The sequence below is a fragment of the Diadema antillarum genome, unplaced genomic scaffold (genome assembly GCF_040938485.1).
Source record: "Diadema antillarum isolate AM-2024a unplaced genomic scaffold, OU_Dant_1.0 scf00000187, whole genome shotgun sequence".
Classification (NCBI taxonomy): Eukaryota; Metazoa; Echinodermata; class Echinoidea; order Diadematoida; family Diadematidae; genus Diadema; species Diadema antillarum.
The window spans coordinates 41947-55565 of record NW_027271076.1 but is presented as its reverse complement, the minus strand read 5'-3'; the positions used below and the strand labels follow the sequence as shown (position 1 = coordinate 55565).

Here is a 13619-nt window from a genome sequence, read left to right as displayed (position 1 = left end):
TTTTTATTTTTGGAAATTCTTGAATTCATGAATTTTAACAGTACATAAAAATATTAATCCTGATCCCAACATGAATGTGACATGCACATACATGTTGGTGTGCAGTATACATTACATGAACAAGATGCCAAACGATTAATACAGTTAAGTAGGCCCCAGTAGGCCCTCTAATTCTTTGCATGCCTTCTTTCTGAATGGATGCGCACACTTTTTGACTTCTCCGTCCACTGCTGACCTCCATGATTGCAGTAGGCATGAAATTATATTGCAATTTAAGCCTGTTGAATCGTGGCTCCTTTCACTTTTTCACAGAAAGCCGAAAGTCTCACATTCCGAGATCGGTCAGCGACGAAATGCTGAGGGAGTCAAACGGAACGGCGAAAGCGAAGCCCAAGAGGCCCAGGTCCAAGTTCTTGCCAGGTGAGAGAGCTTGACCGTTGGCATTTTTCATATGAGTGGACATGTCAAGGCAGGTGGATTTTCTGTGATAGTGACCCTCTCGCTGCGTTAGCCATGATGACTTTTATTCCAATCATTCGCAGTTTCCACCATAAGGATTTCACTATCCTCGTGATGGCCTGAAGTTCCTTCCTTGGATGTCTGAGCTAACAGCGGAGAAAAGGTGTTCACCGTGGCACTTTTTTCATGTGGAGGGAAATTATCGATACTTTACTTTTTCAAACCTTGGTGGACACTTCAGATGAAAGAGATGTCATTGAAAATCATAGAAAATTATACAAGTGAGGGCAACTGTACTAGATAAGTTCTTTTAATTATAATGTTAAAATTGTGTCATACATGCATTATGTAAAGCAAAGATTTCCTTATCATGGTGTTCTCGTGCCATATATCTGACCTTGAGATTTTTTTTTTTATGTACATTGGACTCCCGTTATAACAAAGTCCTCGAGACCGGCAGTTTTCTTTCGTTATATTAGAATTTCGTAATAACCGAACAAATAAACAATAAAAAACGTAGAGCAGATAATGCTGCGACCTGAAATTATACTTCGTTGTAACAGGAATTTTTGTTGTAACCCTGTTCGTTATAACGGGAGTGCTCTGTAATCCCCTTCAATTTGAGATTATACTTACAATCATATTTCAGAGGACAGCGGCGATGGGGAAGAGGAGGGTCCAAAGTCGCCCCATTCCAGGCCAGCGTCGGCGGGCAAGCCCAAGGCCAAGAAGAAGAAGGCGAGGTGAGTGGGTGGCCCCATGGCCTACATGTTGCCCTTGTGATAATGATTGTGGTACTTTGGGTGGACCTATTTCATAGAGCACATTACATCAATTATACATTACAGTATTGCAGGTGCTCTGGCAGCTGGTGCAAAGACAGCCAATCTGTTGCAGTCATTTAATCTATCACCACGGTGATTAAAGGCAATTTGTATCATTCTTTGATGTTTGGGAACCCTGGCATGAAATATTTCTGTATGTTGATAAACTATTTACAAACTAATAGGAGTTGAAAGAATGGCTCAGTTGTATTTTCCCATTGTCAGATAAACACTTTGGCTAAACCTCTGGTAAGGATATTCAAGACTAATATTGTGTTGGTCATGTGCTCTTAAATTTTAGATGCACAAATTTATGTTAAGATCTAAATAATTCTTGTTGATCCATAGGTTTTGTCAGTAATTACATATATCCCATATCCAAACATAAAATTGTCATTAATTTTGTCCTCGCAAATTGGCACCTTTAAAATATAAAAAGAGCTGTTTTTCACATTGATTATGAACTAAAGGCAGATTTTTAGTGATATTTTGTCAGTAAGCCTTTGAGTAGTATCTCGGTTTTGATACGAAAGGCAGCACGGGTGTCAGCCATGATGACTTTTATTCCAATCATTCGCAGTTTCCACCATAAGGACTTCACTGTCCTCGTGATGGCTTGAAGTTCCTTCCTTGGATGTCTGAGCTGATACCAACTGATGCATATTTCATGTACATGCCGTACAACATGTACACTCATATTTGATTTCTTGTCATCAATTGTGTATGGGAGCTAAGTCGTGCGCTTAGTTTCATGTAGTTGGGGGAAAAGGTAATGATTAAAGCAATTTTTAGGGACAAAAAAGGGGTCATTGATAGATTTTGCCATTTCATTAATTTCTTTTGACTACATGTATTTCTGTGCATGGATGCATGTGTAATACTGCACCCATGCCATATTTTTTTTTCTTTCTTTCTTTCAGGGAGGATTAAAATCCAGAATAAGAAGGAAAGGGGGGGGGGGGTGGTGTGGAACAATTGCAGTGCCTCAGAAGTTAGAACTGACAAAGTTATTACATACAGTGTACGTTCCAAATATATCCAATTTGAATGAAGTGTATGCTCATATTTTGATTGTCCATAGAACCCTCCCCTTCCCCGATACCCACAACTCGCGAACAGACATCATCACATGAAGCAAATCCAGTCAGCTATTTGGGCCAGTTTTTCAACATTTGTGCCAGTTTTTCAACGTCTGTGCCATTGAGTGATATGTTACATGTACATTTTGTAGCTTCATGTCTTGCAGTATGTTTGATTTCATATTTTCATGCTTCATGTTTGATTGTAGAATGTAGAACCTTTTCTGTGTCTCTGTCTTTCTCTGTGTTTATTTCCCTGTTGTTGTTGATTTGTTTGTTCCCTTCCTTTATAATGTTTTAGGCCGGTGACATCGGGCGATGAGAACTACCATGCAGATGGGGAAGGTGAGTTCTTGTTTCCGTATGTTTTTATACCTGTCGGGACCACTTCCTCAAAATGCCATGGACACCGTGTCTATTCTTGTAAAGTCCTCAGTTGCCATCTGGGATCGAGACAGTCGACCATATTGAAATGAATTGGGCTATTGTTAGCTTCGTTCAATGGGATTGGAGATGCTACAAGGTGATAAAATATTTTGACTGTGCAATAGATTGAAATATATGTTGTGCATGCTAGCGTCCACTGTCATTGTTCAGAAATTGTTTGAGTCATTGATAAATTTGTAGATTCTACCAGCAAATAAATTTTTTCATGTGCAAATTACAGTATAGTAATATTAAAAAAATGCACACACACACACAAACAAACAAATCATTAATGAGTGACTTTAAAAAGAAGAGAGCACTAGGTAAGAAGTGATTAAGTTTAACTGGTAGGAATTATATTGTATGTTCTGGTTGCGTGTTTCATTCCTGTACCTATTTGTGTCAACCTGGCACCTTACCGGTTCCTGCTGGTACTATAGAAAGATTATTGCATAGTGCCTGTACTTTTTATCTTCCACCCCTCGGAGACTGCCTGACTGGCCTCTTCCAGCAGAATAGGAACGTAAGGATTGTTGTATCATGCCTGTATCTTTATCTCCTCCCCCCCCCCCCCCCCCCCCCCCCGACTGCGTAACCGGTTTAGACCTGCTGTTCTCTGCTGACGATGTGGTGACGGGCGAAGTGCAGGTTGAGACAGCACAGCAGCCCCCTGCCTCCCAGGTTACAGTCCTCCCCAGCCAGCCAGTGCCCAAGCTCTTCACCGAACGGAAAGGTAAACATCTGTGGCAGAGCTGCCAAGTCTCCCTGATTCTGCAGGAGTCTCCCTGACAATGCCAAAATCTGTTCATGACTGAATAAGGATCTCCCTGATTTGGGAATTATTTTTGCCCGTTGAAATGCATGCAACACACAGATATCTTCCCTAATTGCTGTGTGGAATCTCCCTGATACGGATGTGGGAATGTTGGCAGACCTGCTGTGGATTCATTTTTCTGGGAGCCTGTAGATCTGTCCAAGAGCTACTGCAGGAAATTTATATTTCTCTGCAATATCAGACCTGGGAGTGTTTCATGAAGCTGTTCTTAAAGTTACAAACGACTTAAGAACGACTGGTGATCAGTTCTTGTGCTGAATTATTGAAATTCTGATACAGGATGTAAGTATAGCACGTCAGAACGCGTTCCAGCCATTCTTGGGTCGTTCGTAACTTTAAAAACAGCTTTATGAAACACCCCCCTGAGTGTACTTCTGCTTGGCTTTTTATTATTGAGTGTGATTTATACACATTGGTACCTCAAAATGTGGGCAAGTGATTTTGGGGGTTTTTTTTGTTTGTTTTGTTTTTTGTTTTTTTTTATAGCAAATATATGCAAAGAATCATTCATTACCTAAATACCAACATGCAGAGCTAGTGTATGCCTACAAACTATTTTGGTTACTAGAGGAGAGTGCAATTCTCCTTGTACACCAAATGTCAAAATATTCAACTAGGCACCTGCCAGGATTGACAGAACACTGACTTCACTAATGTGTCATTAACATGCATTGTACCACCAGACTTGAATGCAAATACTTAAATGCTATAATGATAAATGAATAATGATTAATTTAGGAGATTTGATCAAATATTGCGTAGTTGAAATGAAGTATGCAGAATAGTGTTGAGTTTTTGCATGTGCAGAATTGGAATTTTCCCCCTTCTATTAGTGTCCGTATTTATTCGAAAGACAGTCACATTATTTTCCCATTTCTTAACCCGTTGAAAACGAGTCCCGAGTATACTCGGGCAGGTGTCTATGGGAAATGGGTGTTGTAACAAAATCAGCCTGTCTTCAACGGGTTAAAGTCCGAAGGTAGTTTAACCCTAAAAAGACTGGGCTATTTTGGTAGCTCGAAAGACTGGGGGGGGGCCTAAAGGGCCCCCCCTTAAGATCTCGGCCGTGGATCGCGCGATCGCCGCGGAAATTTGCACAATGATAGTGTGTGATGTAATCTACAAGATCGTATATTTAAATTTTCCAAAATAGTCTTCTTTTATTTTATTTTGATTAATTATACTAATTTATGCGAGAAATCAGACTTTTTTATCTAAATCAGTAAATAAAGCTCCAAAAGTGCTCATTTTTGGTCTAGATATTCTTTGTAGCATTCTTAGCAAATGTACTTGAAAAAAAATTCAGTATCAAAATTGATTTCTTATTTATTTTATTGTTTTATGAATTTCTTATGTATTTCTTTGTTTTTTCGACCTTTTGTTTTTGTTGTTTTTTTCAGCAAAATTTGTGGCAGACCCTTTTTGAAGCATAATACTACTAAAACAAATTGATTTTAGCCATTGAGAGTAAAAATAAGCATATTCATATGAACCATGTGATAAAACTCAATTTGTATTGACTTTGTACACAAAATCACATTTTTGAGCCATTTTCGGTCTCACATGCATGTACAAAAAGTTATGTAACTTCAGAACCGTACCCCCGGGCGTCACAAATTTGGTGTCAAAATGTGCGGGAAACTCGAAAGAAAAAAGTCATAGAGCATCGCGGCGAGAGCATTGCGTGTTGCAGAGTAATCGCGCGAAATGTCGAGGGGGGGGCCTTTTAGGCCCCCCCCCCCCAGTCTCTTTAGGGTTAATGGAGCCATGATGACTTTTATTCCAATCATTCGCAGTTTCCACCATAAGGACTTCACTGTCCTCATGATGGCTTGAAATTCCTTCCTTGGATGTCTGAGCTCACAAACTTTAACTGCTTTTTCCACATGCTGGAAAATGCTTTAAATGTGCATCAGTCATGTCCAGAAGTTCGGTAACTCTTCTATAATGTATGCGTCCCATTCAGTGTATTTTCACAGCCAATCAATAAATGGGAAGATTGATTGTATTCTGTATGTTCCTGATGGCAGTCACATTTTTTCTTTCTTTCCTTTTCCACTACATAGTGTTTGTGTGCTGTTTTGTCAACTGTTTTAACATGTGATGTCCCTTCCCCCTTTCTGACAAATAAAGTACCAAATTTCCAGTTGCATCAGCTCTTTTAACTCTTTATGTGCCGCGTTCACATGCCCGACTAAATCGACAGCGTGCCAACTTCGCATATTTTACTCAAACACACAAACCCGCCCAAACCGATCGATAAATCGCCAAATGCACCAGTACAATGAAATCGTTTCTCGTGATTCCATTCCTGTCACATGTGGTGATTGGCTATCAAGGGATATTCCCTCCTGGATTTGCAAGTAAATTCTTAGTTTTTCTGTCACTGTTTTGTGTGGAAGAGTAATTTCTTTACAATAATGTAGTTACTGGTCACTTGAAAGAAAAGCAATCATAGATTTGTCATACAATTTACATCAAAGCAAAGTTTCTTTATCACTTTGCTCCTTTCCCATCCAGGGTAACAAAACTCTGTAAAACTTATGTAGATTTAAAAAGCAGAATGTTTTCCCAAAGCACTACTATGTTGCAGTCTCAGAATAATATGGCACACAGGGGGGGTTTACACCATGGCACATAAAGAGTTAAATGCTATCCTTGCTGTAGCAAGTTTTAGTTTAGAGTTTATATGAAACATGATTTTCACTTGCTAAGCTCGCGGTTACATTAACTAAATGTATGCACTTCATGTGACTTTACTGCCGGCAGGAGGATTCGCCAGCGAGGATAAGACCAAGCTGATTAAGAGGAGAGACAGGGAGAGGAGACTCCAGTTAGAAGCTCCTGAAGAAGTGAACTTCACCACCACCCAGTGCGCTCTGGTGAGGCTTAATTCTAGGGCTTCTCCTGTAGCCGTGAACAATTTTCCGTTTTATAGCAAGGAACATGGAGATTGTGGCATTGTTCCGACTGATGAAATGTAAATGTTGTAACTCATGAAATATTCTTTACAAGGAAATAGATACCTAGAACAAGATGATAGACATGTACAGTATTGTTACAAGGATATATTAACTCATTGAGGATGAGTCCCGAGTATATCCCGAATATACTTGGGCAAGCGTCCATGGGAAATGCAAAAATCAAACCGTCCCCAACGGGTTAACTCTGGTCAAATATGAGAGAGGGGGATTTAACGGAAAGGCAAGAATCTTAAGTTGGAGAGTTGGTCTCCTTACACAGTCCCATACATTCATATCTGTGTAAGCACTTTTCTGGCAGCATATGCAGCTTGAAATGCATAGCACAAAAAGCGAGTGTCTTTAAATGTTTTCTTCCATTGTGTTGCATTTGACTTAACTGATGGCTTGAATGCTATCACAGAGTTATTACAGTGCACATTCATTTTTATGTCACTGCTTGGTATAGTAAAATACACGAAGCTCCAGATTATGGGGATTGTGCTTGTACATGTAGTAGTTAAATTTGAATGATTAGTCTCTTTCATTTGTGTGTGTGTGTGATTTTATATCAAACTGTCGGGTCATACAATTTGGGCGACCACTATGAAACATGCCAACTTCCACTGCAGTCATGTGCAGAAGTGTCGGCAATTGCGCCAGCAGTTCACTGCCTTTTCAGATCTGAAGCAGATAGTGTTTCAAGGTGTTTGTATCTGCATATCAGAGAATACTCGGGCCGGTGTCTATGGGAAATGGGTGTTACAGCAAAATCAGTCCGTCCTCAACGGAGTAACTGAGCCGTGATGACTTTTATTCCAATCATTCGCAGTTTCCACCATAAGGACTTCACTGTCCTCGTGATGGCCTGAAGTTCCTTCCTTGGATGTCTGAGCTCAGACCTTGTGTTCTCGGCATTTTTGTAATGCATGATAGTTACTGATATCAGTTATTGCCCTTTCAAAGGAGAAATATGTGACCTGCTGCAACAAAAGGCTCCAAAAGTCGGGGGAGGACAATTTCTGAAAATGACATGACATTATTCCCTTACTCTTTCACTTACAGTTGAATGTAAATGTTATACATGTATATAAAACATGACTCCTAAAAGTACTGTACTCGGTTGTGGAGATATCGATGATTTCATTAGCGCATGCTGAGTGGTTTAAGAAATCAGCGTTTCGAGAAAACCGCCTTCAAAATTTTCCTTCCGATGCTATCGTGATCAAGGGGAAGCGAGACAGTTTTCACCATTTGACAATATGAGGTACGCTCCTAGCAACCTCCGCGATGTTCATTCCAGCTTAGCGCCAGTGGTTTACGCACGACCAATCAGTAATCAGGATGCCACACACTGACCAATGAGAGCACTCCCACATTGCTAGGGGCGGAGTCTAGCTGCGGCGCTAAATCCAAATCTTCGGACACGTTTCTGTTCTGTTGAAAGTTGGAAAATCATGGCCTAGAAAAATGCTATTTTCTTGCCTATCCTTTGATCATTTAGCTTCGAAATTTCGACAGATGATAGAAGATACATTAGACTACAAAATCATGTCAGAATAAAAAATCCGAACGTTTTGATGGATTTTGATGATCTGACTTCAAACTCGATTTTCTTGGCTCGTCCGGCAGCCACTTTGGTATCCTTTTGTTGCAGTGGGTCACTTATAGAATTAAATCAAAATGGAGAGACAACAAATTAAGGATTTACCTATACCATCTGTTGTTGGTTGGATGGGTTTTGTTTGTGCATAATTTGTTATTTCTCCTGTTAGCTATAAGGAGAGAAGCTGGGTAGGTTCCACTGTTTGCTGCAAGTCATTACTTTCCAGAATAATTCTAAAATTTGGCTGTTTTGAATTCTTGAAATGAGAAGAAATGTGACCCGCTACAACAAAATGGTCGAAGCCGTGAAAATCGAGTTTGAAGTCAGAGCATCAAAATTGGTCAAAACTTACGATTTTCTGAATTTGACATATTATTAGAGTATGACATGTCTTCTATCATCTGTCGAAATTTTGAAGCAAAATGATGAAAGGAAAGACCAAAAATAGCGTTTTTCTGGGCCATGTTTTTTGGCGTTTCAACGAAGCAGAAACTGCTTTGAACATTTGGATTGAGTGCCACAGATAGGCTCCGCCCCTAACAACGACCAGAGTGATCTCATTGGTCAGTTTGCTGCCTGCCGCTACCCGAAGCGTGAAGCTCGCACACTGCCCAGTCGACTGGTGCGTGCTGGCGGGGTGCGTTATGCCCAGCTGCTTCTCCTGGCATCCTGGTCACTGATTGGTCGTTGAGGAGACCGCCGACGCTGTGTTTGAATGAGCATTTTGGGGTTGCTAGGGTTTACCTTCTTTTATCCGGAGGTGAATACTGACTTGCATGTCCCTTGTAAGGAAAACTTTTAGGGCGCTTTTCTCGAAACAGTGATTTCCCAGACGTCTTGACATGCTCTCTTTTAAACATCAATATCTCCGCAGCCGATTATTTCTATAAGATGTGTTATATATCAATTTAAAGCAGAAAGATTAGGGAATTGTGTCATGCAATTTTCAAATAATCGACCTCGCCCGACTTTAGGATCATTTTGTTGTAGCGGGTCACAAATGTCAAGGGACTTTTTTTCTTTTTCATGCAGATCAGGATGTGTCAATAACCTAACTAACCTGTTTCTGAATACTGGCAAAAGATTATAACAGTTAAACTGTGAATGATTACAAACACCAACACTAAACGGTGGATGATTGCAATCTTAAAGTGTGGAGCATTTACTCATTTTACCCTATCAGTTTAAAAAAAAAGAAGAAGAATAATATAAAGGCTTGTGCAATGTCTTATGATCTTCTATACCAATCCTCATGTATGTACATAACATTAATACATACCCAAAATGAAAGTGTATACTGGACTTACTTGATTGTTCCGTGGTTTTTTCCTGTCCTCCCCAGTCTACTCACAGGGTGTTCCTGACTTTTACCCTCTTCTGTCATGGCCTGCTGGCAGGCTATGCCCTCTGGCAGTGTGTGGTGGTATTCGTCCTGGCGACCCAGATCCCTGGCAAGGCCCAGACGGGCCAGGACCAGTTCTTGGAGCAGTACAGCAGGCTGGCCCAGCCCGCCTCGTCCGTCTACTATTTCCTTCTCGCCCTCTGCACTGTCTCTGCCTTCGATCGGTGAGAACGCTTTTGTGTGTGTTTGGGTTACAAACTGTCTTTTCCTGGCACGTTAACTCTTAACTCGCAGTGCTCACGTTTACATGCCTTTGACGGAGTGTCACGCTTATATCGACAAGCATATGATGTAGTCCCGTGTTCGTGTCTGTCATCACGATATACAGGCAATTCCTGTTATAACAAATTCCTTGGGGACCGGTTGTTTTCTTTTGTTTTATCAAAAAAAAAATGTGATACTGATAACCAAACAATACTATATGCAAGGATACATAGGCAACAATTTTGGGACCAAAATTTTCACTTTATTGTTATAACAGGAGTGCACTGTTAAGTACCGGTCTATGCTTAAGCATCTTCGGTTTGTATAGCACATGACTGAATTCAGTGTTCTGTTAGTCTCAGGAACTCCAGTCTTGCATGTACGTATGCCTGTATGTAGTTTCCTGGAGTCAACTTGTGTCACTTTCATCGTACATGTAAGTCTTCAAATAAAGTCTGGCACCGAAGGATTAGCGTTTTGCCAGTGATTGAAAAATTCTATTCAGAGCAAATGAAGCATTTTGATGGCCCAAGATTACTTTCCAAACTAATCCCTGGTAGTGTTCCTCTGTAATCCCATTTAGTGGGACGCAAAAGATTAATACGCCATCAAGTATTTATTCCTGTTTTCATGACTTTGTTAACTTTTTATAATTGCACCGTTTTCCATAACCTGCCGTCCACAGATTTGACATCGCCAGACCCGACAAGCAGTTTTTCAGAGGATTACTCACCTTCCAGTCTGGAGCAGTCTCTATTCTAGGTAACCCCCCACAGTGATGCAAACAGTTTGTTTCATTTGCTGAGTTAATAGAGAGAGGAAAAAAACAAAAACAGTTTGAGCCATTGTATGTTTTAGCTTACTTATTAGATACTCATCATTGAGTGCCATTTCTGTTATTATTGTTCTTTATAGCAGTAAAAGCAGTCAGTAGTAGTATATCCCGAATTGAGAAGGGATAAAGTCGTCAGGTGAGAATGAGAAGGGCGTGAAGTTGTCACTAGCCCATAGTGTTTGAGACAACTTAACGCCCTCCTCATTCTCAACCGACGAAGTGCTCATGTCATCTTGATTTCTTTCTTTTTATGCCTCCGCAACGAAGTGGCCGGAGGCATTATGTTTTCGGGTCGTCCGTCCGTCCGTCCGTCCCGTTTTGTTTTTGTCGATATCTCAAGAACCGTGTGGTGGTTTTACATCAAACTTGGTATGAGGGTATATCCTTGGGGGATAATACTTTGTGTGGATTTTAGGGTCACAGGGTCAAAGGTCAAAGGTCACAGGTTATTTTGTGTAAAAAAAATTGAAATTTCATGTGTTTCTCCATATCTCGCAAATGGTTCAAGGTATCTTCATGGAACTTAGTATATATGCTTGTACCGATGGGCAGTGATTATCTAGGGAAGTTGGGGGTCATGGGTCAAAGGTCAGGGGTCAAAGGTCAAGGTCAACTCCTCAAAATATCACTACTTTCCTTAAAATGCAGTATGCCTGAAGGTTTTTTTTTTTAAAACTTGATGTAAGGCATGTATTACCCATTATATATTTTGGGGGAAGTTTCTTGCCAAAAGGTCAAAGGTCAAAAGGTAAAAGGTCAAGTGAAAGTGCTAAATTGCACTTTTTCCTCCATATCTCGAAAGTAACTCAAGGTATCATCATGAAACTTACATATTTATGCATGTTCAACCTAACAGTGATTCTCTTTGGAACTGTGAGGTCAAAGGTCAAAGGCCAGGTTTAGATAATGCTGTTTTCCCATTAGATACTGAAATTATACTTTTTCTCAATACCTTGAAAATTACTCAATGCATAAACTTATAAAAGGGTCAAAAGTCAACTAAAAATCATCAGTTCCCCAAATACCTGCACTCTGACATTTTAATCATTCATCCAATTGAACCTAGTTCTAGGAAAGTGAACATTCAGCACATTTGTGTAAAACCTGTCATTTTAATATTTTGCCAATTGTGTGAAACTGTCATCACACATTGTCAAGACATTGTACTATAGACCTATTAGGAGAACCATGCATTATGGCAGAGGCATATCAGTAGCCGTAGCGATATATCTAGTTTGTCATGTTTTTTTGGCACTGTGTTTATACTTCCCCGCACTGCACCGAAATATTTTTCAATTCAGACGATAAGAGTGCCGCTGTCAAGATTGGAAAGCATTCCCCACACAAACTGCATTGCTGTTTAAATACTTTAATTTGCTCTAGAGCAAGGTATGCATACATAATTGATTTTCACATGCCACTCGTGTCTCAGAGTGCCCCTTTTTTCACCCTTTTAAAAGTAATCCAAATCTTTGAACAGGCCAGAAGTATCTTTGAATATACAACTGATAGCCCTTTGTACGTATGCTACTGAGTGCAAATTATCCGTGGCATATGCTAAAAGCCTGACCTGAAATTTTTAAGAAATAAATTTGCAGTTATTATACAGGATGTATGATCAGATTAGATGTCATGCGCTGTAAATTTTGCAACACAAGAAGTCAACTTTTCATATGGAATATTTTTCTTCTGTTTCCCCCTTTTAGTCTATCTCATATCCTTGATATTTTCTGTGAGCATCGCTGCAATAGATGACCGGATAAGTCTTTATCTAAAAGCTGATATGCCATTCTGGTGAGTTCCTTGGTTTGATTCATATTTCTACTCTAATGACTTTGTAGCAAATGTTGCAGTGATCCTGTTGTTTAAAAGGCATACATGTGAATTTCACAGACATAATTTTGTGAAAACTTTTCATTTGTAGATGTTTCAGTAGAAGTGGCTGTTTTGGCAACCAATATTCCTCTGCAATGCTCCACTTCTGCAAGTTACAGAAAAATGTGCCAAAGATAGCTTCAGATGTTTGCTGTCAAATTCATCTTTGGCAGTCTGAGCCATGATGACTTTTATTCCAATCATTCGCAGTTTCCACCATAAGGACTTCACTGTCCTCATGATGGCTTGAAGTTCCTTCCTTGGATGTCTGAGCTCAGACCAGGGGGGAAATAAAAGGAAAGGAGTAACAAAACAAAAGCAAACACAAAACTATATATGCAGGTGATTGTTTTCATTACAAGATTTATCGATTTCAGATACATATTTGCCACGAGTATTGAAACAGTAGATGGTTCTACAGTGGTGTAACTTTGAAGGAGAATCCATGCAAGTAGGAAGTTTCCTTGAGAGCTATCCCAAAGCAGAAGAAAGAGATCATTCCGGATTTTATCAATATTAGGTGTATGTTCTTTAGATGATCGAAATTAACTGTGCATGGGATTCTTTCGATGTAACCGAAGTATACTCTAGACATGTTGCTTCAATTTGAATGTGTGCCAACATGTGAGAGGTTTGCAAATGTGTTTTCATGTTTTGCAAAGAGACAATAAGGTGTACATTGTGTAAAATACTTTCCCTTTGTTGCAAAGTTATCACGACTTACTAGTCTAGATTTTGTTGATTTAAGATTTCCACCGATATATGTGACTGTCCATAGTATGGAGACAATAATAATTGATTTAATGTGTGTGTATGTGTGTGTGTGTATAATTTGTGTGTATATGACCTTTCCAGTGAAACAGATTGCCCCGAAGACGGTCAGCTGTGGGCAGACGACGAGGCGTCATCCCGACTGAACATCTGGCGGATCATCAACCTCATCAGAGCCATCGGATCGGTCCTGGGATGGGTCATCATCGCCATCACCCCGACGACAGACTACACATCTGGTGAGCAGGTCTCGACTGTCACTTTCTGTAACGTCTCAGGCAGCAGGCACTCATTCGACCATTGGGATTGTAACATCAACTGGAACAGGGCCCCTGTTTCATAA

The 13619-nt window shown here is 40.1% G+C and overlaps 1 protein-coding gene and 5 non-coding genes across 6 annotated transcripts; all 6 read left to right on the top strand.

The window, feature by feature from the left end:
- The first annotated feature begins 296 nt into the window (after window positions 1–296).
- On the top strand, window positions 297–10574 carry LOC139723338 (transmembrane protein 237-like). Its single transcript, XM_071634594.1, has 7 exons — window positions 297–420; window positions 1109–1202; window positions 2664–2707; window positions 3393–3521; window positions 6393–6505; window positions 9532–9755; window positions 10481–10574. Exons 1-7 carry the CDS (start codon window positions 354–356, stop codon window positions 10572–10574), a joined length of 765 nt encoding a protein of 254 aa, XP_071490695.1. The 5' UTR covers window positions 297–353.
- On the top strand, window positions 509–608 carry LOC139723376 (small nucleolar RNA SNORD14). The gene has a single exon (XR_011710348.1). It is a non-coding gene; the product is annotated as a small nucleolar RNA SNORD14 (small nucleolar RNA).
- On the top strand, window positions 1830–1929 carry LOC139723374 (small nucleolar RNA SNORD14). Its single transcript, XR_011710346.1, has one exon. It is a non-coding gene; the product is annotated as a small nucleolar RNA SNORD14 (small nucleolar RNA).
- LOC139723370 (small nucleolar RNA SNORD14) lies at window positions 5386–5485 on the top strand. The gene has a single exon (XR_011710342.1). It is a non-coding gene; the product is annotated as a small nucleolar RNA SNORD14 (small nucleolar RNA).
- Window positions 7382–7481, top strand: LOC139723372 (small nucleolar RNA SNORD14). Its single transcript, XR_011710344.1, has one exon. It is a non-coding gene; the product is annotated as a small nucleolar RNA SNORD14 (small nucleolar RNA).
- A 2107-nt stretch (window positions 10575–12681) lies between the features above and the next one.
- LOC139723373 (small nucleolar RNA SNORD14) lies at window positions 12682–12781 on the top strand. Its single transcript, XR_011710345.1, has one exon. It is a non-coding gene; the product is annotated as a small nucleolar RNA SNORD14 (small nucleolar RNA).
- Window positions 12782–13619: the final 838 nt, after the last annotated feature.

Excerpts from the sequence above, each read along its gene's own strand:
- LOC139723338 (XM_071634594.1), top strand. The coding sequence starts at position 354 with ATGCTGAGGGAGTCAAACGGAACGGCGAAAGCGAAGCCCAAGAGGCCC. Across the intron at positions 2,708-3,392 it reads CTACCATGCAGATGGGGAAG|ACCTGCTGTTCTCTGCTGAC; the intron begins GTGAGTTCTTGT and ends TAACCGGTTTAG. Across the intron at positions 9,756-10,480 it reads ACTGTCTCTGCCTTCGATCG|ATTTGACATCGCCAGACCCG; the intron begins GTGAGAACGCTT and ends TGCCGTCCACAG.